Source organism: Xenopus laevis, chromosome 2S (genome assembly GCF_017654675.1).
Source record: "Xenopus laevis strain J_2021 chromosome 2S, Xenopus_laevis_v10.1, whole genome shotgun sequence".
Lineage (NCBI taxonomy): Eukaryota > Metazoa > Chordata > Amphibia > Anura > Pipidae > Xenopus > Xenopus laevis.
The window spans coordinates 64107338-64132353 of record NC_054374.1 but is presented as its reverse complement, the minus strand read 5'-3'; the positions used below and the strand labels follow the sequence as shown (position 1 = coordinate 64132353).

Sequence of the window (25016 nt, the reverse complement as noted above, 5' to 3'; positions counted from 1 at the left end):
TCATCCATGTTTAATCAATTCTTAGTGATGTAATTTCGCCACGTGACTCATACACATACATGATCTTGTGTATTATAATAACTAAAGCATCCCCTATTGTAAAATATGAAGATCCTATGTCACCTAGGAGTTCCATGACATTTATAAAAGCACAAGGCCAAAGACCTCATGTTTTTATATGGCTATGAATCTCCTCAGTGTCTAATAATATCCTATATTTTCTGAAAGTGGGCATTTTATTCACGATATAATATACAAGAGCCCCAAATATCCTGTAAATTATTCCTTATAAACAGTGATTTGTAATGTCATCATATTTGGTGCTTGGAAAAATAATTTCTGTCACCTCAATAAATAATGTATCCCCAGTTGTAAAATATGAGGATATAATAGGATATTCACTAGATAATTAAATCTTGTAATATTGATATAACTATTGTCCAATTCATTTGGCTTTTTAATCACATACTCTAGCATAAAATCAGTCTAAAAAGGCAATTGTATACTGTGCATTTAGAGAGCCTTTAAAAAATACTGGATGGTATTTGCATGCTTATTTTCATACTTGCAAATAATTAAAATCTAGTATATCCTCTTCAAACACTCTAATTACAACATTTTAACCAACTTATGTCAAAAAGTGATTTTATTTTACATTCAAAGTTTGTGAATGTTGAGGAAGCACCAACAAATAAACTGTTTACATTCTTTCCACAACAAATATATTTTATATGAGGAAGGTTTCCATTCTATAGTTTTTGTAGAGAGCCATAAATGGCATTTGACCCCTGGTTATCGGTATGGATGCCGGCCTTTGGTTACACAAAACCTTATTTGTATAAACTATAATAGCAAATTATTTTTAAACATATGCAAAACAATTGCATTTTGGAAATTCTTTAATTTTTTGACTTTTCAAAAACCGTGTTAGCCAGTAGCAAAAGTAACAAAAAAAAAAAGAAACAAATACAAAAAGTATTGTAGAAGTGATACCTATATTGGCCAACAATAAAAATACATTTCAAGCTTTCGGAGCACCAAGTTGTATTTTGCCTGACGAAGGGGCCTTGGTGCTCCAAAAGCTTGCAATGTATTTTTATTGTTAGCCAATATAGGTATCACTTCTACAATACCTTTTGTATTTGTTTGTTTTTTATTTGTCATTTCATCTCTGAAATCCACCACATGTGCCTGCGCATGGGCTGACGCAATGGTACTGGGTGCAGTCAAAAAAGGATGCAGTTGCCTGCGTAGGGGCTGATCCTCAGCCTTCTTTTTTCCACAGGCCGAGATCAGTCTTTGTGTGACAGTGGCCTCAAAACACAACCCAACACAATTCGAAACAGCCAGCAGAATATAATGGAATCAGTTAACTGAGGCATTTATGAGTACTCCATTCTGCAAAGTTTTTTAACCATACATTTGCTCAGATCAATCCAAATATTTTTGATGCATACAGTACACAAACTGAATTCAAATCAACATTTTCTTACCTAAAATGCAGCTTTCCCACCCAGAATTCCAGTGTTTATTTTTACTTGCATTCTTAAATTAACCTTACAGTCTACAAAAAATAAAACCTTCCATATTTTCTGTGTGCTCCTCTTTTGCTTGCATCTTAACTTGTGCATGTAGAGGACACACAGCGTAGAGGAAACATAGATGTTAATACCATCTTTATGTGTTGGCTATACAGATGTCTGCTGGGGTCTGAATATGTAGATAAACATTCAGGATTCAGTTCCTGTAGGAGACCAAATAAATAGCTGTATGTTTCTATTTCTGTCTTGAATACAGTATATTGTAATGAAACAGGGGAAGTTTTTGAAACAGCCATTACATTCACAGAACCAGGCACTGGCATACAGAAGAAACTTTTCACCTTGTAAAATTTTAAATAATGAGCTGTGTTTTCTATGCATAACTAGCACAGAGCTTAGAATTACACCTGCCTACCCTTTGAGTTTTGAATGGCTAAAACATAAACATGTAGCAGGTGGTCTGAAAATTCAATCTGCCTAGTTTAAGAGATTGTATCACCTTCCAGTAACTTATTAAAATGAAGGGTGTAAGAGTTAATTCAGCTAATAGATATTCTATTTGAAACATCAGTATCCTGCTGGCAGTACAAATTATGAGCAAACATGACGTTTAGGGGTGGAGAATAAAGGAATACAGGTGTCTCCAATTCACCTCCAGGCAGGAGACACAAAGAGGTATTTCAAATTCAAAATGATGTGCTTGTGTAAGATTTTCTAGTACTGCAGGAGACCAGGAGTAACCTGGTCTGTCTTGAAGCCCTGGCATTGGCAAGCACAATAATTAACACTTCTGGGATAATGCTGTTTCTGCCCCATGTAATCAGATTGGGTTTCTAGGGTTCAGCATTCAGGCTTTTAGACACTGGTGGGGTTTTTGTTTGTTTGTTTGTTTGATGTGTTGAGATGTGCACGTGGTGTGTGTTTTGAGGTTTTTGCACACCTTAGCATATGAGTGCATGACCCCATTTTATTCTGCCCAGTTGTACCCACAGATGTTCAAATCTGCATTTCAGCATAGTTTTTTTCCACTGAGTCTATTCAAATGCAACATATGTGCTATAATGCTATGCGACTTTGTGTATCATTGCCATTGATTGCAGTTGCACAATAGGATGTTTTTCTACATGCATTTCTACAGCCTGCTGTGCAATTGGCCTAATGGCAAGCTCACTTTATTGCTAGACTGCAGAGATTTCAATTACTACAGTTTTGTAAGTGTATAAGGTATGATGTTATCTCTCTTTAAAAGCGTGATGTGACTAATGCACTCTTGAATTGCAGTAAACCTATTTTCCTTAAAGGAGAAGGAAAGCTGCAGAGGCAGGTTGAATCCAATAGATTAGCCAAATAGTGCAAGATAGAATGCTATATTTATTCTATAGAATGCTTTACCATACCTTAGTAAACAGCTCTAGATGCTTTCTCTGTTTGTTTAGGTTAGCAGCTGTCACATTAGCTTGGTATGACATCACTACCTGCCTCTCATCCTCTCATCCTGCTCACACATAGCTCTGGCAGGAGGGGAGGACAGAGAAGGGAGAGGGAGAGAGGAGAAAACTGAGCATGCTCAAGCCTGTGTCCTGAAGGTTTAAGCTGAGAGAAGGAAGGAAAAGAAATGTGTTTTTTTTTTTTTTTACAAAGAACTCAGAGCAACATTATTTTGAGTGTTTACTAGTGTTTTTATATAGACTTTTCTGAAAAAGCTTACTTAGTTTAAAGCTGTCCTTCTTGGCACTATAATATCTGCATACAGATTGAAGATTTACAACTCCCAGGACAACATTTGGATTTCATGTTACAAATAATGCTGGGGTGGTGATATCTGTTTCTTTTTTTTTTTTTTTTGACGTAAACGGTGTCTTGTTAAATTTGTTACTTATAGAAGTTGATATTGTTACTATTTAAGTCTATTTTGAAGCCTGCCTGGTGCCTAAAATAGGTCTAAGAGATTGTTTATTTCAGAAAATGGATCATTACACTTTCCAGGGTTCTACAGATAAAGACAACCACTTTTAGAATTTATTTTTTATAAATAACCCAGAGAAGTAGCTTTAAAGAAATTCAAAAGAAAAGCCACTTCACATGGGTAAAAGTAGACACAGAGAGAGTGACATACATTCAGTTGTGTCATGAGGCAGGTGAGAAAGTTGATAGCTCCTACTAAGTCAGTTGTGGATGCAGAGAATCATATGAATTTCTTATTACTTTTCACTATGGAGATGGCCTTCGTGGTTTCAAGTCTGCATTACGCTGTCTTCACAGCCCAGTGCTGTCATGAGCAAACAGCAAACTGATAGCACTGGGAGTAAAACTAGAGGTTTATGAGCCTTTTGACAATAATTCTGCTTTCACTTAATAATGCTTTAACCAAAAGCCTGGGTTGCTGGGAGAGAATGGTATGCCGAAGTATATTACATTTATTGTTTTAACATTTGAAATTAAGGGTTTTTTTTTTACTAGAACTCGGCTTTATTTTCTCACTTAAATAAATAAATTCAACCAAACCTCAATCCCCTTAATTTACTTAATAAACCTTCTTGAAAAAATGGGTATGACAAAAAGTTGTGACAAAATTGATCTTCATAAATGCTCCAAAAATTTGACTTTTTTGGGTTTTTGCCCAAAAAATTTGAATTTATTGGACTAGTGAACGAAAACCAGTGTAAACAGCCTGAAACCATATAGAACCCTGAGGGTAAAAAGCACATTCCAATTGTTAAAGGGACCATCTGCCATTTACTTCTGCATGATTTCGACAGGTTTTAGGTGGAGTATTTTCGGAGCATAATCAATCTATCTTTCCCTCTAAAAATTAAAATTTTTCCCCTTTATAAACTCAACCAGAAACATTTGAAGTTCAATAAATAGGCCCCTAAATGCCAGCATCTCGGTTTTCCTAAAAAAATGTGGGTTCTTTTTTTATAGTTTGTTCTGCACAGCATTACAGTTAGTATTTGGGAATTATGTTCTACTTAAAGTTTATCATAGAGACAGCAGTGTGTGTAATTAGCTAGGGACACTGGACCCCTCATACTGTTGTAACATAATGGGGTGATCCTACAGTGACATATGTTTATGTACTAATTGGGTTATAAGGAAAATACATTTATACACAGTCTATAATAGCATTGTTGCAATTATATGGGTTTTTTTTCTGTTAGTCACAATTCTTCATGTTCTCTGTTCAAAATATCTGTATACAAATGTAATGCTTCTTTTTACTCTGCTTTACCTGGACTGCTCTTAGTTTTTACACAGGGTTTAACAGAAATGTAGAATGAAAAACTCTCTTATATAAAATAGGACATTTGTTGATAAGTAATAGTTAATATCAAGGTGTTCACATTGACAAACTTTATGTTAAAATTTAGTTTTTTGATGTTACTAGTACTTTAATTTACATAGGTGACATTTGTTATATTGGGGTGAGTAGAAAAATGCCTGGCAAAACTGCTGAAATCTTGCTGTGCCACTACTGCCTGTTTAAGCAGGCAGAGGTATCTTCAAACAACCGTGTGGTAAGGTTAATTATCCTTTTAGATAAACAGATCCACTTTAATCTTGTTGGAGAGTTGCCCTGATATTGATATTATGTCTATAATTCCTTCCTTAAAGCATGACATGCTTTTTAATATTATTTACTATAAGGAAAATAGAAATAGTCACATGAGTAACATGAAAGTGACTGCTGAGTACAAGCATAAAAATTACAGTGGGATGCATTTAGTAAAATGGGTACTATACTGCACCACTGTAGTTACCAATAGCAACCACAGAAATCATTTTTGATCGGTCTAGCAGGTGAAAAATAAAAGATTGAATTAATTGCTATGGGTAACTACTGTTTCAACCCCCATCTTTACAATACACTGGCAGACATGGTATTCACCAAAACACATACTTTTGTTTTTTACTTTGAAATCAACCCTGTGTGTGCATTTGAAAATGTGGGGTGGAAGGCAGCATATTGTGCGTGACAATAGCCTAATAAAGTTCAATGACATTTTTGAGAGTAAAACATTGCTTTTATGCATGCTTTGCTACATTTCAATAGGTGAATTCTAATTATTAATCATCATTAACATTTGGTGAAACTCAGGGAAGGGTCTGGACAGCATTTGGGTTAAAATAAAAATCAATATTAACTACCAAGTCCTGTGTTGTGCCCAATCCTTTTAAACTATAAATATACAGTATATGCCTAGATCACCTTGAACAGTGATCCCCAACCAGTAGCTTGTGAGCAACATGTTACTCTCCAACCCCTTGGATGTTGCTCCCAGTGGCCTAAAAACCAGGTGCACTGCCAAATGGCCAATCACAGCACTTATTTGGCACCCCAAGAACATTTTTCATGCTAGTGTTGCTTCTCAACTCCTTTCACTTCTGAATGTTGCTCATGTGTTCAAATGGTTGGGGATATGACCACATAATAGTGAGCCCTGCCCCTTAGGGAGCTGTGATTCTGAACAGAGGCGTAACTAGATATTACTGGGCCCCACAGCAAATTATTTTTCAGGCCCCCAAAATGTTTAGCAGTTGACTTGTTTTACCAATATTTATTGAAACTGTATATGAGTCAGAGCCTCATGGGGCTCCTATACCTCCTGGCCCCCCTGCAGCCGCAGGGTCTGCTTCCTCTGTAGTTACGCCCCTGATTCTGAATTATCCCTAAAAGCACTGGGAGATGCAAAAGAACATAATGGTGGTGGCACACAGAGAGATAAGTAGCCAATTGATAAATATTCGCTACTGCCAGCGACTAATCTCTCCGAAATCGCCCGAAGTTGCCTCACAAAGAAAATGAAGCGATTTGCATGCCATCACACCAGAAATTTACATTCTTGCCAGTGGAAAGGTATTTTTGGGAGATCAGTAGCCCACATTATTGAAGATGTATAGCTTGGTGACTAATCTCCCCATTTGCCACCTCTCTAAGAGGTTAGACAACAGATAAAAGATGGCTTTCATCTGGCCATAAACTGATTAATCAACTTGTCTGGTAAGGTTCCCAGGAGCGTATCTTAAAACAATAGAACTGATATTCTAAAAAGAATCCTGTTAAGCACAATTTAAGAATAAAAAGGTAAGTCAAATTACTAATGTTCATTTTTGTTTTGCTTGTCTTCTAAAGCTTGCAGGAGCTGCTGGGTATTGTATTCCATGTACCGTTAGAGAGCTGCAAGCTGAACAGCCCTTAAATTATGTAACCTCTCTGAAAGGGTGAGAATGCTAGACAGCAGGTTACCTAACTTTAAATACAAGATCATATTACTACTAAATATTATATTTATACAGTTCTAAATTGCCACCCATGTATTATAATAACTAATGTTATGCCTACTGAATATTTCAACAGAGCTTCTCAGACAATGTTTCTTAAAAATGTTGCAATTACATTATCCAGTCTGTATATTAAAGACCTATGCTTCAAAGCATGTTGTTGCACCATTTAGAGATATCCATTTCTCTGTATTTTCAACCTAGTAACATAGTAGCTAAGGATGAAAAAGCTTGGCTGTGTGGAAGTTGGGTTACTCCTCCAATGTTATGTTCCGCCATACTCATGATCTCTCCCAAACTCTTTCCTTGCCCTTTTTTCTTATTTTTGTGCTTCTGATTTTTAACAGATAATGTTTATGTATGTATGTATATTTTTATTTGTAGAGCGCTCCTTGAGGGCAAAGCAACAATAAATTAGTAGTATCAAACAAGGGGCCACTGCATTAATAAGTAACAATAAGTGCATTATTAGAAATACAATTCACATAAATATAAAATATAATTACAATACAGGTTAAGTGCTCAGTGTCAAGGAGACAAAAGGATGGAGGACCCTACCCCATAGGGCTTACAGTCTAAATGGGAGGGTAACTTACAGTCACAATTCAGAGGGGTATTAAAGTGCTGTAGGTTACAGTGGGTGACACTGCCATAAAGTGCCAGTTCCCAGTTCAAGTGTTATCCAGGTACTCCCAGAGGTAGTCTTTGAGTTTAAAAGAATTCTAAAATTTCTCTCCGGAGAGATTCAGAAATGGCATTCCAAATATAAGGAACAGCAAGACAAAAGGGGTTTGACATGGGAAATAGCAGTAGTAGTGGGTGGAGGTTAATAGTTAGTACACTGTGAAGCATGCATTTTTTATTTAATAGCTTTAAAAATCATAACGATAGCTCTGATAAAATGAAAGATAGCTTAAAACTTTACTGTTCCTTTAAAACAATATTTTCCGTTGGTGCCTCGTGCATAAATTAGTATCCTGGATCCGGCTCTCTTCTTTTTCTTTGTTTTACCTCATGCTCAGAGCCAGAGCAAACAATGACACATATGTTGAGATTCCTGTAAAGATATGAAGCAAGACAAAATAAAACACAAGCTTTTGTAGTAAAAAAAAAAAATGAATCCATCATAGTAATGTATCTGTTTATTAATTTTAATTGGTAAATCTGAGCAAATTCCAGAATGACACAAATTAATTATCACCACAAATGAATATTCCTACTGTAAAAAGCCAAGTCCGAAGGGAAAGTTAAGCTGTACTCTAGTGTACCCTACTGGCTAGACATATATGCACACTCCCAGGCATATCAGGCACTGGTATTGATGATCTTACTGGAATATTATTGTTTAAGAATTCTGGATGTCTGGAATGCAGTGGCTAAACATTGCAAATGCTAACCAACCCCCCCTATCATTAGACAAGATTATCTGGGTGCCCAAATAGGACAGTAGAACACTCGTGGAACTCCCTCCCACAACTAACCTAAACAACTCTGGGATAAATACAGGGAAAAGTTGCAGTTATTCCTATGGAATAAATGGTTCCCCCAGGTGAGGACCTGACCGCTTTTCTCCCCTGGGTCATGTGCAGGGCTCTATTATGCACTAAATTAGTCACAGAGCTGGAGATATGGACATTTCAAGATATCAAAGAAAACTTCCAAATACAGTATAGCCAGTTTTTCAGATATATGCAGATCCGCCACTTTATCATAGACTTTTTTACAAAGTGGCACTCCCCTGCAGGCCCCTACATATTTTGAGCTTTTATTTGACACATTTTAGAGCAAAACAGCCATCTGATATCATTACTTTACAATAATCTAGCAGCAGACAACACTTCCCTAGTACAACCCTATATGACCAGATGGGAAAGAGATATGCAGGAGGCAATCAAGCCAGCAAAATGGCAGATCATATGGGACAAAGCAAGCAAAACATCCATATGTGCAATAATAATGGAAAAAGCCTACAAACTACTATTTACATGGTATTACACACCCACAAGGTTGGCCCACGTCTCAAGCAATACCCTCTCCCTGCAGTGTTACGGGGGATATGGAGAGAGGGGCATATTTTACCACATGTGGTGGACCTGTACTGTAGTTAAAACGTTTTGAGAAATGGAAGCCTGTACCCTGTTGGCTATTTTTTAACATCCCATAGAGCCCAACCCTCAGTCATTTCTCCTGGGACTACCTATTAGAACACTGAAAGCCCCTGAAACTAACAAATTAGAGACAGATACTGCATACTGATGGCAGCAAAAATGCTTCGGGCGGCTAACTGGAAAAGTACCTCCCTCCCAGGTCAACAAGCCCTCATCACCAAAATCAAATGGGTCAGAACAATGGAAACGATTAGGGCACACATGCAAGGCATGGGATACGATAACGAATTACTGTGGTTCCCCTGGGTGGAATTTTAAATGGCCCAATTAGAGGCAACATAACTTGTGGGACTGATCCCTCTGCAACCACCCCTTGACCCCCCATTTACTTCTGCGGTTTTCGTCATATTACATATAGAGTACAGTGAATAGACTGGGAAGTATTTAAATTAAAAGGAAAGATTACATCATTCTCATTTGCACTAAAGAAAAGTAACATGACTTAAATGTCGATTATGTTATTTCAGATGATGAGACCATGTATATGATTGATAAAGTTTACAAATTTGAACTGCCATTATATACTTGTTACATAATACTCTTGGTTTAAAAGACATCTGATTGTAACTTGTATGAAAATTTTTATAAATATTCAGTAAAAAAAAATATAATTAAAACATAATAAAATCTGTATAAACAACCACTCACTTTACATAAATAGTGAGCTCTGCATAAACAATCCACTTCCTTAGTTGTGCGTTTCTGACTTACAGGTAGCAGGAGTTAATTTTGCTGTCTGATTTGTGATCTGGTTAACTGTCATCTCCTTATAATTACCTACCAAAACCAAGAAGCTTAAAAATGAAAGCAGCGTCTCTGTTTTTCCTGTTTTGCTTAAGATACAAACCGTTTTTTTCTTAATTAAAACAAAAGCAAAAAGTATGTTATATGTTGATCTCTCTTCCTTACAGTCAGAGTACCACTATGAATATACCGAGTGTGACAGCTCAGGAACAAGGTGGCGGGTGGCAGTTCCTCATACCCCAGGACTCTGCACTGGGCTTCCAGATCCAATCAAGGGCACAGAGTGCTGTAAGTATGTAGGAGAGGGTGTTAATTTGGGGGTAGGTGGCCAACAACGGGCTGCTTGTATTGGGGATACTAAAATAATATACATGGCCATGCAGCATGAGAGAAGAATACTTTAAACAGTTAAAATAAATGTAGATGGTTAAATACTGTATAGGAAGAGAAGAACTATAAGTACAGAAAACGAATATACTAACATTGGAAAGAGTATGATCAAAAGGTTTAGAAGGTGAAGTTAAGAGCCATCACAAAGTACTGGGCCATGAATTATTATTATTTTATGAGGTAAAAACCAAAATGTGAAAACTGAGAATCTAAAATGTATTTTAATTCATTAAAATCTTTTGTATTAGTCATTGAATAGTTCTATATAAATACATATCACAAGCTAAGTGCCTTATAAAGACAAATGTTCAGAGGCAGTGCTTTAATAGAGGTCAAGGAACTCTGAGGTTGTATCGGGGAGGCAAGGTCATACAAGTTTGATATTGCAACAAGATTTATAGTAATTGCATGCACTACAATGTATTGCATATGGTCATCTGATTGATGTCTACAGTTGGCTGCATTTCTGTATAACATTTTGAAAAATGTTTAAATGCACTTGTTCCAAGATAGATGTGCTTTTGTATGATCTTTTATTCTGAATATTCCTTTGTTAACTCTGTAACCAAATCTGTATCTGTTGAATTTGTCTACAGTAAATCTACAATAGGCAAAATCAAATATTGAGACAGAAGCTCTTAATTAATAACATAGCCAACAACATAGTCAACATATTTTGAAGATTTCTTGCGTGAATAATACTCAGGTATTCACACTTGATTTTATAAAAAAATTTAGTTCAAATGTTTTCCTTTCTGTCATCCAATTTTCCTCTAATTCACATTGCTTGGGGCTAAATTATTAAAAAAATAATAATGTCATGCAAAATGGTTTATGCCAATCTTGGGCATGCTGAAGACTTTGAAGGTCACATTGGCCTCTAGCTCGACATTCCTTTTATAGAGGAGGCTTTAAAAGAATGTAAATGTGGTAAAAAAAATGGCAAGTAAATGCTGATACCACTTTAACTTACTTTCCTAGTAGATATTAAATTATTAATGATGGTATTTCAACTGAAATATTGGAAATATTGTAAACCCTTTACAAAATTTAAAATTACATTGGACAACAGAAACAATATTTGTCAATGACACATAGTAAGCATGAGGTACAGGTACTGATTTGTTAGAAGAGGTCCTTTTAACAGCAAATATTGTTCTCTGTCTGCCTTAGCATTCTCCTGCAGTGCAGGACAATTTCTTGATATGGAGGAGCAAAAATGTTTGCCATGTGGAAAAGGCACCTACTCTCTTGGAACTGGTGTGCGTTTTGATGAATGGGAAGAGCTGCCACACGGCTTCTCTACAATGTCCAGCAATCAGTACACAGCAGAGGAAGGAATCAACATGAACTGTAGCATGTAAGCAATGCCTTCTGATTACATTTGGTGTTACATCTTGACTTTGCCGTCATAAGTTGGGCAGGGCTGTCATATAGCTAGTCTAATATGTAATATTACTCTTTCTTCTGTACTATATCTATTATGTCTCCCTCTAAGGTCACAGTGGGAACCACATGGTGAATATGTTGCCTCAAACACAGATGAATGTTCAACCACTCTGATGTATTCTATCAACCTGAAACAGGAAGGATTCGTAGCCTTTGAATACTTATACCCAGACAGTAACATTGGCTTTGAGTTCTTTGTGAGTATCACTTGCTTTTCTAAAACTACCTTTACAGAGTGCTATGACCAGAAATACAACCTCTGCCTGTACAATATAGTAACAGTATACTGTAGATCTTTGGGGAGCAAATCTTTAGAGATATGACTCCATTATTTTGTTCACAGTATGCCTTGACCAAACTGATGTCCCCTTGCTAATTAGCGCTTATATAATGAACAGAGGTCATAACATTTTTAAGTCATCTTTAGTGCTGTATCTGTAGGTTCACAATGATCAATGCCAACCAAGAGAAGAAGATTCCAGATGGATGAGAACTACAGAAAAAGGATGGAGTTATCACCAAGTGAGTAATAATGATAATGTACTGCACTTCTACTCTATTTTATGTTTTGTCAAACTCATGGTTCCCTTTAAATTTACAAAATAAACCCCATACAGTCACTTGCACTCATATGTCACACCATACTTGGGGCTCACTAAACCAAGATCAACTATCACCCCAGGTTTAGTTCTCTTAATTCTTTCTGTATAGCATTCCCTGTAAATTTAGAACATTGTCACTTAAGAAAAAAGTTAGATATGCTGGTAGTCATTCATTTAAAAAAAAAAAAAAAAGACATTTACAATTCTTGTTTTTCTATAAAATAAACTCTACACTTTGGCACTTTTTATGTTATGGCTCTTAAAAAGTCCTAGCTCTCCCTACTATTACATTCAGCGGTTTAAGAGGTGGGAATGGAAAATGAAGGTTAGGTAAGATGATACATCATGATAAAACCTTATATTTATATTTATATGTAAATTTAAACAAGGAAGTTATAACAGTTCATGCTAAAATGATTTCAGTGATAAGACTTCTTACAGGCTTGTGCTTTTATTACCCATCAAAGCTTTGTCTCGTGACATATATCAAGGTGGTGACGGAAAATAGAATTTTGTAAATTCTTGGCAAATATCTATGGACCCTTGGACATTGCCATGATGTATGGGAAGCTGTACCCTTCTCTCCAAAGCCATTAAAACATAAATGATGATATACCAGCAGTCTTATCTGTGCCATGAACATGTGTAGAAGAACCATGTACCAGGACTCAATTAAGGATGTGATTGATTGAGCTAGGGCTGCATGGTCACATAATGACCGTCTCACTCATTCAAAAGGTGTCCAATATCCTTTTCCCAGGCCTTAACATATAGAAAGGCAAATGGGGAATACACCTCTGAGAGGATTTGATACAACAGAGACAGAACAACCTTTAGAATAGGAATAAGTACAACAAATTGTTTACAGAAATGAGGATTTTGGCATTTAAGGGCATACTTGATATTTTGAACTGATATAATGACAGACTTGAATAAATCTAAAGTTTTCCAATGGAGGGGCAGAAAAGCATAGTCCCATTTTACCTGCCTTGTAAGACCATATAGGTGATTTATTGTAGTTAAGCCTTGGGATTCCCACCACTGGTGCATTCTTCTAACCAGGCATGTGAGAAATTATGGGTTGTCTTGTTTATAATCCAACATCAACAATCTACCGCAGTGAAGAGACATTTTTTTAGTATATTTGTCTGTGATTGAATTTGTTGAGCTATAAATTGTCATTTTATTTAGACAGGAATGGAGACAGACATTTTAGACATAATGGCCTGCATTCAATTTGAGGAGAAAAACCTTTATTCCTGATAAAACTCCAGATATTTCTCTACAACCCAATGGAGTTTTCACTTGATAAGCCATGAGATAGAGACCTCTCTATTGCTTATCTATCACCAGAGGTGTCTAGTTCCTGTTATGCCCTGGGGCGGCTGTTGCGATACTGCCCCATCCATCTCCCTCCACACTTTCCTTTCTCGTGCTGGATGTGGTCTGGGGGGGGGGGGAGTGCTAATGTGATCTCTTCACTAAAAGAGTGAGATTTCCAGTTATTCCAGAAATTTATCTATTACAGGAACAGTAACATCAACAAATTAAATTGTTTTAAATTAGTTAAAAGATGATGCACTGTTGCCCTGAACAGGTAAAACTGGTATGTTTCTTTCAGAAACTGTAAATAGTTGATATAAACAAGATGCTGTGTAGCCAAGGGGTCAGCCTTTCAGTTTGAAAAAAGGAGAAAAGGCACAGGTTAGCAAATAACAGAAAAGTTCCCATTGTATTCTACAGTGCTTATCTGTTATCTGCTATGTAAACCTGAGCTTTTTCTGCTTTGAATGGCTGCCCCCCTGGTTACTTGTGGAGCACTGCTGCCTGGAGCACCCCAGCCCTTTGTACATCTTGTAAGATTTATGTTTGCTTTATAGTAGGCAAGCAGCCTTTAATGCATATACAATGTGTTACTGTATGTTTACCTTTTTTACCTCTGTTTACCTAGTATGAGAGCTGCACTCTCTGCCCCATATAACCATGGACCATGTCTGAATATCTCTGCAGGTAAAGTTGACAAAAGGCAATAATGTTCTTTACTGGAGAACAGCGGCTTTCTATTTGCGAAGTGTCGTTCCTAAACCTGTGCTTTTGAGGACTATACAGATTACAGGTATATCAATATACAAGAAAAAGTCACATTTGTAGAATGGAATTAAATGGCTAAATCTGTTTTATTGGTCTTTTTTATAAGCAAACCTATACTATATTACAGGACTCGTTTACGATAACATAAACCGATGCTATTCATTAAAGGGGTGGTTCATCTTTAAGTTAACTTTTAAGTTAACTTTTAGTAGTTTGTAGTATTCTAAACAAATTTTCATTTGGTTTTCATTTATTATTTTGTATAGATACTGAATTATTTACCATCTTCTTCTTATATACTAGGGGGCACATATACTAAGGGTCAAAGTGAATTTTCGAAGTTAAAAACTTCGAACTACGAACCATTTTTTGGGTACTTCGACCATTGAATAGGCCTAACTTCAACTTCGAAAATCGAAGTACTGTCTCTTTAAAAAAGTTTGACTTTGACACGTCGCCACTTTAAACCTGCCAAATTGCTATGTTAGCCTATGGAGACCTCCTAGAACTCATAGCCAACATTTGGCTACGTTTTTAGAAGTCGAAGTAAAATTGTTTGATTCGAAGGATTTCATCGTACGATTGAACGATTTTACTTCGACCGAATATGGCCAAATTAGATAAAAAAAACTTTGACTTCAAATATCGAAGTAATGCAATTCGATGGTCGAATTTCAAAGTTTTTTACACTTTGAAATTCGACGCCTTGATAAATCTGCCCCTTAATGGCTGTATGTTGGGGGTTTCCTTAATTGAGAAAGATCTAGGGGTATTTGTAGAAACAAGTTGTCTTATTCTTGGCAGTGTCATTCTGTGGCCACTAAAGCAAATAAAGTTCTGTCTTGCATAAATAAAGAGCATTAACTCAAGGGATGAAAACACAATCATGCCTCTTTATAGGTCCGGTAAGGCCTCATCTGGAGTATGCAGTGCAGTTTTGGACTCCAGACCTCCAGAGGGATATAAATGAGCAGGAGAGAGTGCAGAGTTGTGCAACTAAACTGGTTAAGGGGATGGAAGATTTAAACTATGATGGTAGACTGTCATAGTTGGGGTTGTTCTCTCTGGAAAAAAGATGCTTGCGGGGTGGGCATGATTACACTTTATAAGTACATTAGAGGATATTATAGACAGCAGTAGATCTTTTTTTTTTTCCATAACAGGGATCACCGCAACAGAGGCAATCCCTTTAGATTAGAGGAAAAGAACTTTCATTTGAAGCAGCATAGGTGTTTATTCACAGTGAGGATAATGAGGTTGTGGAATGCCCTGCCGGATTATGTTGTGATGGCTGATTATGAAATACCTTTAAGAAGGGCTTGGATGATTTCTTGAAAAACCATAACATCCAAGGCTATAGTTACATAGTTAGTTACATAGTTAAATCGGGTTGAAAAAATACTTTTTTAAGAATTTCAGCAGCTATCTTTTGCTATGGACCAAAATACCTTAGCCACTAAAGAGGGCTTTGAATAAGAGACTGGAATATGAATAATTACACAGTTAAGTAGGGTTGAAAAAAAGACTAAAGTCCATCAAGTCCAACCCCTCCAAATGAAAACCCAGCATCCATACACACACCCCTCCCTACTTTCACACAAATTATTTATACCCATACCTGTTGTGTTCACTGGTCAGCCTTTCAGTGTTCTGTAGGTGATACTAAGGCTCCAGAAACAGGTGGCACATTAACAGCAACTTTCTGGAAGTTTATTCAGCAATGAACATATAACTTAACACCAAACATCAGGGTGCAACCATGCTGTGCAGGAAAGAGAGAGAGAGAGAGTGAGAGACATAGCAGAACAGTCACTGGAGAAAAACTGCTGAAGGTGCAGCACAGCGCCCTCTATATTACTCCAGTGGTAAAGTCACAGACAAATACACTACATCTCCCTTCTTTGAAAGAAAAGTAGAACAATAGAATAATTGCAAACATTAATCTTAAACAAAGTCTTTATAGCGGCTGGGTGCCCTTACTATCCGACCACTTTTTGTGACTGTGATATGATGGGGCTCAGCAGAAGCTTCTGTACTGGGTTCTGAATGATCCTCTGTTGGTTCTTGCTGTGGACATGTTGCAGCTTGTTGGACCTGATCTCCCTGTGTGTCATCAGTCTCAATGTTTCCATATAGCTCTGGACCAGTATCTTGCTGCACAGGTATTTTGTCTGGCCTAAGGTGTTTTCTATTTCTCCTGTAGCGTTTTCCTTGAGGTGTTACTATGTCATAAGACCTGGGTTCATCTCTTATGTTTTGTACACTTGCTGGCTGCCAGCCCTGTGTTGTTTCCATTCTTACTCTGTCTCCCCTCTGAAAAGGAGTGAGAGGCCTGGCTCCGCAGTCATAGTATCTCTTTTGGTTAGCTTGGTACCTTTGTAAATGAGAGTAGGCATTCTTTGGAATCTTTGGTTTTAACACAGAAGCTGAGGCTGGCAAATTGGATCGCAACACACGACCCATTAACAACTGTGCTGGGCTATATTTCATGCCTGTCACTGGAGTGTTTCTCAAGCTCAGCAGTGCTAAGTGTGGATCAAGCCCAGTTTGAGCAGCTTTAACGAAAGTCTTTTTAACAGTCTGGACTGCCCGTTAGGCCATGCCATTAGACTGGGGATAGCCTGGGCTTGAGAACGTAAGTTTAAAGTCCCAGGTATTAGCAAAAGAAATCATTTCATGACTGGCAAATGGTACATGGTCAGAAACTAGTTCCTGTGGTATGCCATGTCTTGCAAAGATAGCTTTTAGTCGTGCAATAACTGAGTGTGCTGATTTGTCTGACAGTCTGAGTACCTCAGGATATTTTGAAAAGTAGTCAATCACAAGTAGATATGAATGCCCATAGAGGTCAAATATATCTGCAGCAAGCTTAGTCCATGGCATGCTGGGTATTTCATGGGTAAGTAGTGGTTCTTTCATATTGCTGGGCAGCATTTCTTGGCATGCATTGCAGGTGCTTACTCCTAGCTCAATATCTTTTCCCATATTTGGCCAGTACATGAGCATTCGAGCTTGCGCTTTAGATCTCTGGATCCCTTGGTGTGCTACATGCAGTCTTTCAATCATATGTGGCCGGCAGCTTTTAGGAATGATGAATTTGTCGCCTATCATGACTAAGCCATCATCAATATGAATTTCATGTCTCAAAGGCCAATATGGTTGTACTACTATGTCAGCTGACCTTTTCCGGTTTGGCCAACCATTGCTGTGCATCTGTTTGAGTGCCGACAGCTCTACATCTGATTCAGTTGCATCTTTCAGTTTTTGGAGAAGGTGCTGCGGGAGAGCCAATGCAATATCAATGGAATATACCACTTTCTCATTGTCAAAGTCAATTTCAGTGTCCATCGCATTAGGCTGTATAGTGACAGCTCTGGATAGTGTATCTGGTATCAACATGTCCTTTCCAGGAGTGTAGACTATTTGAAAGTCATATTTCTGTAGCTGGAGTAGCATGCGCTGCAGTCTTGCAGGGGCCTTACTTAAGTTTTTTGTGACAATGGCTTCTAGAGGCTTGTGATCTGATCGTACCATTACTGAAATGCCAAACACATATTGATGGAACTTTTTAAATGCAAACACGATGGCAAGGAGTTCCTTTTCAATTTGGGCATAGTTTTGTTCAGTCTTTGTCAAGGCTCTGGATGCATAGATGACAGGTTTGTTTTTTTGAATAAGACATGCTCCCAGTCCATCTTTGGAGGCATCTGCATGTAATTCAACTGGTTCTCTAGGATCAAAAAAGGAAAGCACTGGAGCGCATACTAGTGCATCTTTTAGTTTTTGAAAAGCATCCTGCTGTTCAGGGTTCCACTGCCACATAGTATCTTTCGACAGTAGGAGTCTGAGAGGTGCAGTTATACTTGCTTCATGTGGAATATACTGTGCAAGATAGCGAATCATGCCTAGCAGCCTCTGCAAACTTTTTTTGTCATGTGGGCTTGGCATCTCTGAAATTGCCTTAACTTTGTCTGGGTCAGGCATGACCCCCTCACTGGATATTATGTGCCCCATGTAGTGCACTTTGCTTACTTGGTACTGATGCTTGTCTTTGTTGAGCTTTACCTTCAGCTTGCGTGCTCTGTCCATGACTCTTTGTAAAATGGCATCATGTTCCTCTTTAGAGTTGCTGGCAATGATCATGTCATCAGCAATAATATGGACACCTTCAATATCCCCAAAGGATTCAAAGTTCTTTTGCTGAAACACTTCACTTGCAGATCTGATGCCAAATGGAAGCCGATGGAATTTGTACCGTCCCCATGGAGTGTTAAAGGTGCACAAATCCGCTGATTCACTGTCAAGTTTAATCTGCCAGTATCCATCTTTTTCATCTAGGATAGTGAACAACTTCTTTCCAGCTAAGTTGCTTATTACATCCTCAGGTGTTGGGATAGAGAAGTGCTGTCTTAATACAGCTTTATTTAGGTCCCTGGGGTCCAAACACACCCGCAGAGATCCATTTTTCTTTTCTGTAATAACAAGACTGTTCACCCAAGCAGTAGGTTTTGTTACTTTGCTGATCACACCTTGCTGTTCAAGACTGTCAATAGTACATTTTAGTTTTTCTGTAATAGAATATGGTATTTTGCGACATCCGTGTATCACAGGGGGAATAGTGGAGTCTGTAAATATGTGGTGTGTACCAGGGAATTCTCCCAGCCCCTCAAACACATCTGAATACTGGGTTAGTAGCTGATCTTTAGTTGTAGGTGCAGGTTTGGAAAGCTCACAAACTTTTCTTAGCAGATTCAGCTGAACACAGGCTTGTTTTCCTAAGAGAGGGACATCAGACACATTTGTAATAAAAAAGGTTAACCGAGCTGTTTTGTGCGGGGCTTGTGCAGTGAGTGTTACAACTCCTTCTGGTTTAATACGTTCTCCCCCATATGCAATAAGCATTGTGTTTGTAGGCTTTACTATAACACCTGACATTTGGGAAATTACTGAAGCTGGCATGGTATTTGCTTCAGCCCCAGTGTCCAGCTTAAATTCAATGACTGTGCCATGTACAATAAGCGTTGCATACCATGAGCTGTCTCTGGCTACTCTGTGTTTTTCTAGAGCAGCAATGAATAAAGTATTCACATCTTTAAAGGGTTTTTGTGTGTTTGTATGAGGATTTCTGGCCCTGCACATTTTTCCAAAATGATTTCTCTTTTTGCATTTATTGCATTCTACTCCATATGCAGGACACTGCTGGGGAGGGTGCTGTCTGCCACATCTGCTACATGGCTTTGTCTGAGTGCTTGATTCAGGCAGTAGAGTCGCAGAGGAAGTACTTTTACTGTACTTAGGGGCTTGTTGTGTCTCTCTGGGTGTGATTTGTATAGCATGAACACTGCTGTCTATAGTGGCACTTGCCATTGCAGTTGTTTGAGCTGATATTATTTCTTTAGCTTTACATATTTCGATTGCCCGTTCTAGAGTTAACTCTCTGCATTCAAGCAACTTCCCCTTTAAACGGGGATTTGTAATACTGAAGACTATTTTGTCTCTCAAGCACTCCTCCTGATCTTTGAATTCACAGTTAGCTGCTTTTAGTTTCAGTTCAGTAACAAATTTGTCTATGCCTTGATTTTCTACAAAAGTATGGGTCCAAAACTGGTGTCTTTCAAATACAACATTCCTTTTGGGCTGAAAATAAGCTTGAAATGCTTGCATCACAGAGTCAAGGGATCTGTCTGCAGCTTGGGTCTGTGCAATCCCCATGGTGTTATACACCTCCAGTGCCTCATCCCCAATAATGTGCAGTAACAATGCAATCTTTGTGGGTTCAGGCTTTTGCTCCAGCCCTGCTGCTGTGAGATATAGTGTAAATTTCTGGGCCCATCTGCGCCAGTTTTCAGACAGATTGCCACTCATACACATGGACTGTGGGGGTTTGAAATGATCCATTGCTATGCAGTTTAACAAACAGGTTTTGTTTGCAGGATCAGTATCTGGTACTCACTTTTACTGGAGACTTCTGAGGTTCTGGTGAGTAGTTGCAGAAATGTTTAATCCAACCACTTCTTAGACAAAGCACATTTTCCTATTCCTGGTAGCTGTGCTTGTGAAAAACTTCTGACACCATGTTGTGTTCACTGGTCAGCCTTTCAGTGTTCTGTAGGTGATACTAAGGCTCCAGAAACAGGTGGCACATTAACAGCAACTTTCTGGAAGTTTATTCAGCAATGAACATATAACTTAACACCAAACATCAGGGTGCAACCATGCTGTGCAGGAAAGAGAGAGAGAGAGAGTGAGAGACATAGCAGAACAGTCACTGGAGAAAAACTGCTGAAGGTGCAGCACAGCGCCCTCTATATTACTCCAGTGGTAAAGTCACAGACAAATACACTACAATACCTATACTAACTATAGAGTTTAGTATCACAATAGCCTTTGATATTCTGTCTGTCCAAAAAATCATCCAAGCCGCTCTTAAAGGCATTAACTGACTCAGCCATCACAAAATCACTTAAATCTACATTTGGAAGGGTTGATCTTGATGGACTTTAGTCTTTTTTTCAACCCTACTTAACTGTGTAATTATTCATATTCCAGTCTCTTATTCAAAGCCCTCTTTAGTGGTAAGGTATTTTGTTCCATAGCAAAAGATAGCTGCTGAAATTCTGAACTGTATAGCTGCTGAACAAAAAGTGAAATAATAAAAAAAACACAAATAATAAAAAATGAATACCAACTGTAAATTGTCTCAGAATATCACTCTCTACATCATACTAAAAGTTAACTCAAAAGTGAACAACCTCTTTAAATCTGTCAACATGAAATGTGCTCCACCTTTTGAAACATGCACTTGAAATGCACTTATAGGGGTAAATTTATCAGAGTGAAGTTCCGCCACTAGAGTGAAATTCCGCAGCTCTCAATTCATTTCTATGGGATTTTGAAAGGCGTATTTATCTATGGGTGAAGTGAAAGTTCACCCTTTGATAAATACGCCTATAAAAATCCCATAGAAATGAATGGAGAGTGGCGGAATTTCACTCTAGTGGCGGAACTTCACTATTAACTTCACTCTTTGATAAATATACCTCAAAGAATATTCACTTAAATGCATTTTAGTGCATTAAACTGCACTAAGCACAACTCCCACTAGCGGACACAATGATGCTGGAACTATGGTTGAAAATTGTTTTACTAAGGATAAAAACATGTGCCCAAATATACACTTTGCATACTGTAATTGTGCATTAAATGCACCCTTAGAACTTTTGGTTTCTGGTAATGTTTGGGGCTTTTTTAATCACAGGTGCTGCCTATACTTCAGAATGTTTCCCCTGTAAGCCAGGCACATTTGCATCTACCAACGGAACATCCACCTGCCAGGTGTGCCCAAAAGACACATACTCTAACCGAGGAGCTTCTTCCTGCATCTCATGCGACCCAGATAAATATTCAGGTAAATTATAACATATCTTGCTTTATTTCAGACTTTGGCTTTTCAGAACTGGCTTGCAAAGCATGAACATTTATGTGGCATAATTTAATATGGTAGCAATCATTCCAGTATTGTCAGAATATTGTGACAGTGACTTTTCTGTATGGTGCAGTATAGTCACTATGCATGTAGCTTTGAATACTAATAGCTTCTGAAAAATCACTGCACAATACCACATGAAGAGGTAAACAACCCCTTTAAAAATACTTGTGTCCTTAGCTGCTCTTTGTGCCAAGGGCCCATGCACCCTGGCCCCACTGATCTCTTCAGATGAATCACACATAGTGCGCCAGCAGATGCAGGGGAACCCCATGGCATATTTGCATCTGCTATTTTATTAAATTAAGTGCCACTCCTTCTTTTTAGATTCTGGTTCTTCTTCCTGTAACCCACGTCCTCCTTGTACAGACAAAGATTATTTCTACACACATACACCTTGTGATGCCAATGGGGAGGCAAGTAACAAACATTTCTTACTATTAAAGACTCGTAAGTGAGTATTGCTCCTGCTATAAAAATAAGTTACACGATCTATCTCTCTCTTAGACCCAACTGATGTTCAAATGGATTGAGCCCAAGATGTGCAGCGAGAGTGTGAAAAACTCTGTGTCACTGCCAACCTCAGTTGTTAAAAAGAAGTGTCCTCCCTGTAACCCAGGCTTCCACCAGACAAACTCCAGTTCCTGTGAACCGTGCCCTCAAGATTCATTCTCAAATGGCACTAGTAAGTTCTGATATACAGACATCTTGGCTTTCCCATTTAAAACTGCAAAAATGTCAGTCTTCACATGATTTATTTCCCCTTTCATAAAAAAAAAAACTCTGCTTCCGGTCATATAATATATCTTTCACATTATACAGTTCCAAATATGGAGTTGTCAAATCACAAGCAGATACATTTGGCTAGGTTAACAAGTGTGCATCATAATAAATTCACTGCAAAGAGGTTCTACAATCGATTCATACATTTAGATGCATATAAGGGTGCAAAGCATTGTGAAATTTTCTGTAAACACAATGGTTTATTTTCTAAATTCTCTTTTCCATGTAAACTTCCTGCAGCCTGTAGTAGCTGCCCAGTTGGAACAGAAGCTGTTTTAGGATTTGAGTACAAGTGGTGGAATGTTCTTCCAACCAACATGAAGAGCACAGTGATGAGTGGAATCAATTTTGAGTACCAGGGTGAATCAGGTAAATAATTACAAATGTTCCACTGTATGAATGTTGAACTCTTCTAAGTTCTATCAATTTTTATGGTAAAATGTGCATTAAAGGGAATCCGCTACTGCTGCAGCATGACTCCATCCCTTTAAACTAGTGGCACTATCTGTTAGTTTGCCAACTGTGTGCACAGAAAGCCTAAAGGGAACATTATAATGTATGCCTGCTTTGGTGCAAGTGATAGTTACAGAATGCTCCATACACTGACTCTGGGTTATAGGAAAATATGTTTTTTTCCCCAAATGCATTAATTGATAATGCTGCTCCAGCAGATTTTTTAATATCTCATTTTGAAGCTGATATGAAGCTGATATGAAGCTAGACATGTTGAGGTGCCCTCAGTCATGTGACTTCTGCTCTACAAAACTTCAGTCACTCTTTAGTTCTACACTGCAAGTTGGAGTGATATCAACCTCCTGCCTTTCTCTCAGATCAGAAGAACAATGGGAAGATGACAGCTCCCTGACACAAGACAACAGCTCCCTGATAGATATGAAAACAGCTCTCAATAATGAAAATTCAAATCCCACTGCAACTCCTCCAGTTACATTGAGGAGGAGAAACAATAGCTTATATGAAAGCAGTTCCAGTGTGAAGTGCTTTCTGAAAGCACAGGATCGAAAGTATGGTTAAAGTTGGCAAAACAGCCAAACCAAATCTTAGCATGTATAGCAACTCTGAAGGAGAATGGTTGCGGTACAGAGTGATATTTTTTACTTTTTAGTAAAGGAGCATAAAATAAAAGTTATGTTATTATTTGGATTTATTGTGCCTTTTACCAATAAAGCACAGCTGTTATGCTAATAAAAGAGCAAGTCATAGCATTTTGCCACTTTTTCTGGTCAACATGGCAGTTTAACTCACCCATGAAGTCTTTTACCATTGACTTTTACAATTGACCTTTAGAGTTTTAAGCATGTGAGTCATTTCAAAGGGTCCAAGCTAATATCTTTTTTTTCCCTGATGCTAACAGCTCTTCTTTTTTACAGGATGGGAGGTAGCTGGTGATTATATTTACACATCTGCAGGATCTTCAGACAATGATTACATAGTGCTCACTATGAATATTCCCAGCTTCAGGTAATAAGGCATGAGATCAGTGCTCAGATTGGACACAGAACCAATAGCAAGTATAATGATTGTCATTCTCTTTCATATTTCTCTTGCAGCCACCCACGATCTGTTACACAAGATGCAGAAAATAAAGAGGTTTCCCACATTACAATCGTATTTCAAATGACATGTTCTGTGAACTGCCAGCTCTACTTTATGATGGTAGGCTATACACTGAAGTAGGTGAACTGAGAAAAAAAAATCTGAGTAAATGAATGTGCTTCTGGCATCTTGTTCCTACTGGAACAACTTGTATGCTGTGGAGTTAAATACAAATCACTGCAGAGCTTACTTTTCTCCTCCTTTGTATCTGTTGACAAAGGCATTATAAAATAGGTAGTAGATTTTACAAATGAGGTAGGACCTGGGAGTATAAGGCAAAATGCTAACAATTCTACCTAAAAGTTATAGCACATGTGTCATTATGGTCATCGCCACAAAACAGGCAGGGCATTAGTGTATATTTTGTGCTCCTCGTTTGTGTGCAGTATGTGAAGGGTGCACTTTGTTTACCTTCTGGTCAATGACCTTTGCATTTCTGCATGCAGCCAACTTCCATCCGAGCAACATTAATAAATGCGATATGTAAGTGACAATATGTTGTATTTTAGCATGCACAAATTTTTTGCCTACCTAGCAAAGTATAAATTATGCCATCTGCCATCACCTTAAACTGCTGGTAGTATATGAGGCTGACTTATCAACATTCAGTTCACATTTTTACAGTTTGGATTAGTTTTTTCAAAAATTGAATGTTCAATATTTTCTTAATCACAAAAAATGTTAAAAATACAAATTGAAATCTTTGGCATCTAAAAGCTGGTGAATTTTTTCATATTTCTTTTGAGAGTTTGTAAACTCATTGAAAATGATAAATAGATTACGAATTTGATGCATTTGAGATTTTTTCCAAGGTTCTATTAGATCAAGTTATTTTTTTATTCAAATTTTTTCATTAATAAGCAAA

At 37.7% G+C, this 25016-nt stretch overlaps 2 protein-coding genes across 2 annotated transcripts in view; one reads left to right on the top strand and one right to left on the bottom strand.

Moving 5' to 3' along the window:
* elapor1.S (endosome-lysosome associated apoptosis and autophagy regulator 1 S homeolog) overlaps positions 1 to 25016 on the top strand; it is a 51608-nt gene that overhangs the window by 2449 nt on the left and 24143 nt on the right. The window contains exons 2-12 of the mRNA XM_018249390.2: positions 9904 to 10024; positions 11300 to 11486; positions 11625 to 11772; positions 12017 to 12097; positions 14188 to 14293; positions 21527 to 21676; positions 22082 to 22170; positions 22262 to 22439; positions 22778 to 22906; positions 23926 to 24016; positions 24106 to 24211. Of these exons, the coding sequence (XP_018104879.1) occupies positions 9904 to 10024; positions 11300 to 11486; positions 11625 to 11772; positions 12017 to 12097; positions 14188 to 14293; positions 21527 to 21676; positions 22082 to 22170; positions 22262 to 22439; positions 22778 to 22906; positions 23926 to 24016; positions 24106 to 24211 (1386 nt within the window). The remainder of the gene's footprint in view (positions 1 to 9903; positions 10025 to 11299; positions 11487 to 11624; positions 11773 to 12016; positions 12098 to 14187; positions 14294 to 21526; positions 21677 to 22081; positions 22171 to 22261; positions 22440 to 22777; positions 22907 to 23925; positions 24017 to 24105; positions 24212 to 25016) is intronic.
* On the bottom strand, positions 7425 to 20608 carry LOC108709490 (uncharacterized protein K02A2.6-like). Its single transcript, XM_041583885.1, has 2 exons — positions 15887 to 20608; positions 7425 to 7881 (listed from the first exon to the last, which is right to left on the bottom strand). Exon 1 carries the CDS (start codon positions 20164 to 20166, stop codon positions 16861 to 16863), a length of 3306 nt encoding a protein of 1101 aa, XP_041439819.1. The 5' UTR covers positions 20167 to 20608; the 3' UTR covers positions 7425 to 7881; positions 15887 to 16860.

What these genes read in the sequence shown, in the direction of transcription:
- LOC108709490 (XM_041583885.1), bottom strand. Translation starts at nt 20,166, where the DNA reads ATGGATCATTTCAAACCCCCACAGTCCATGTGTATGAGTGGCAATCTG.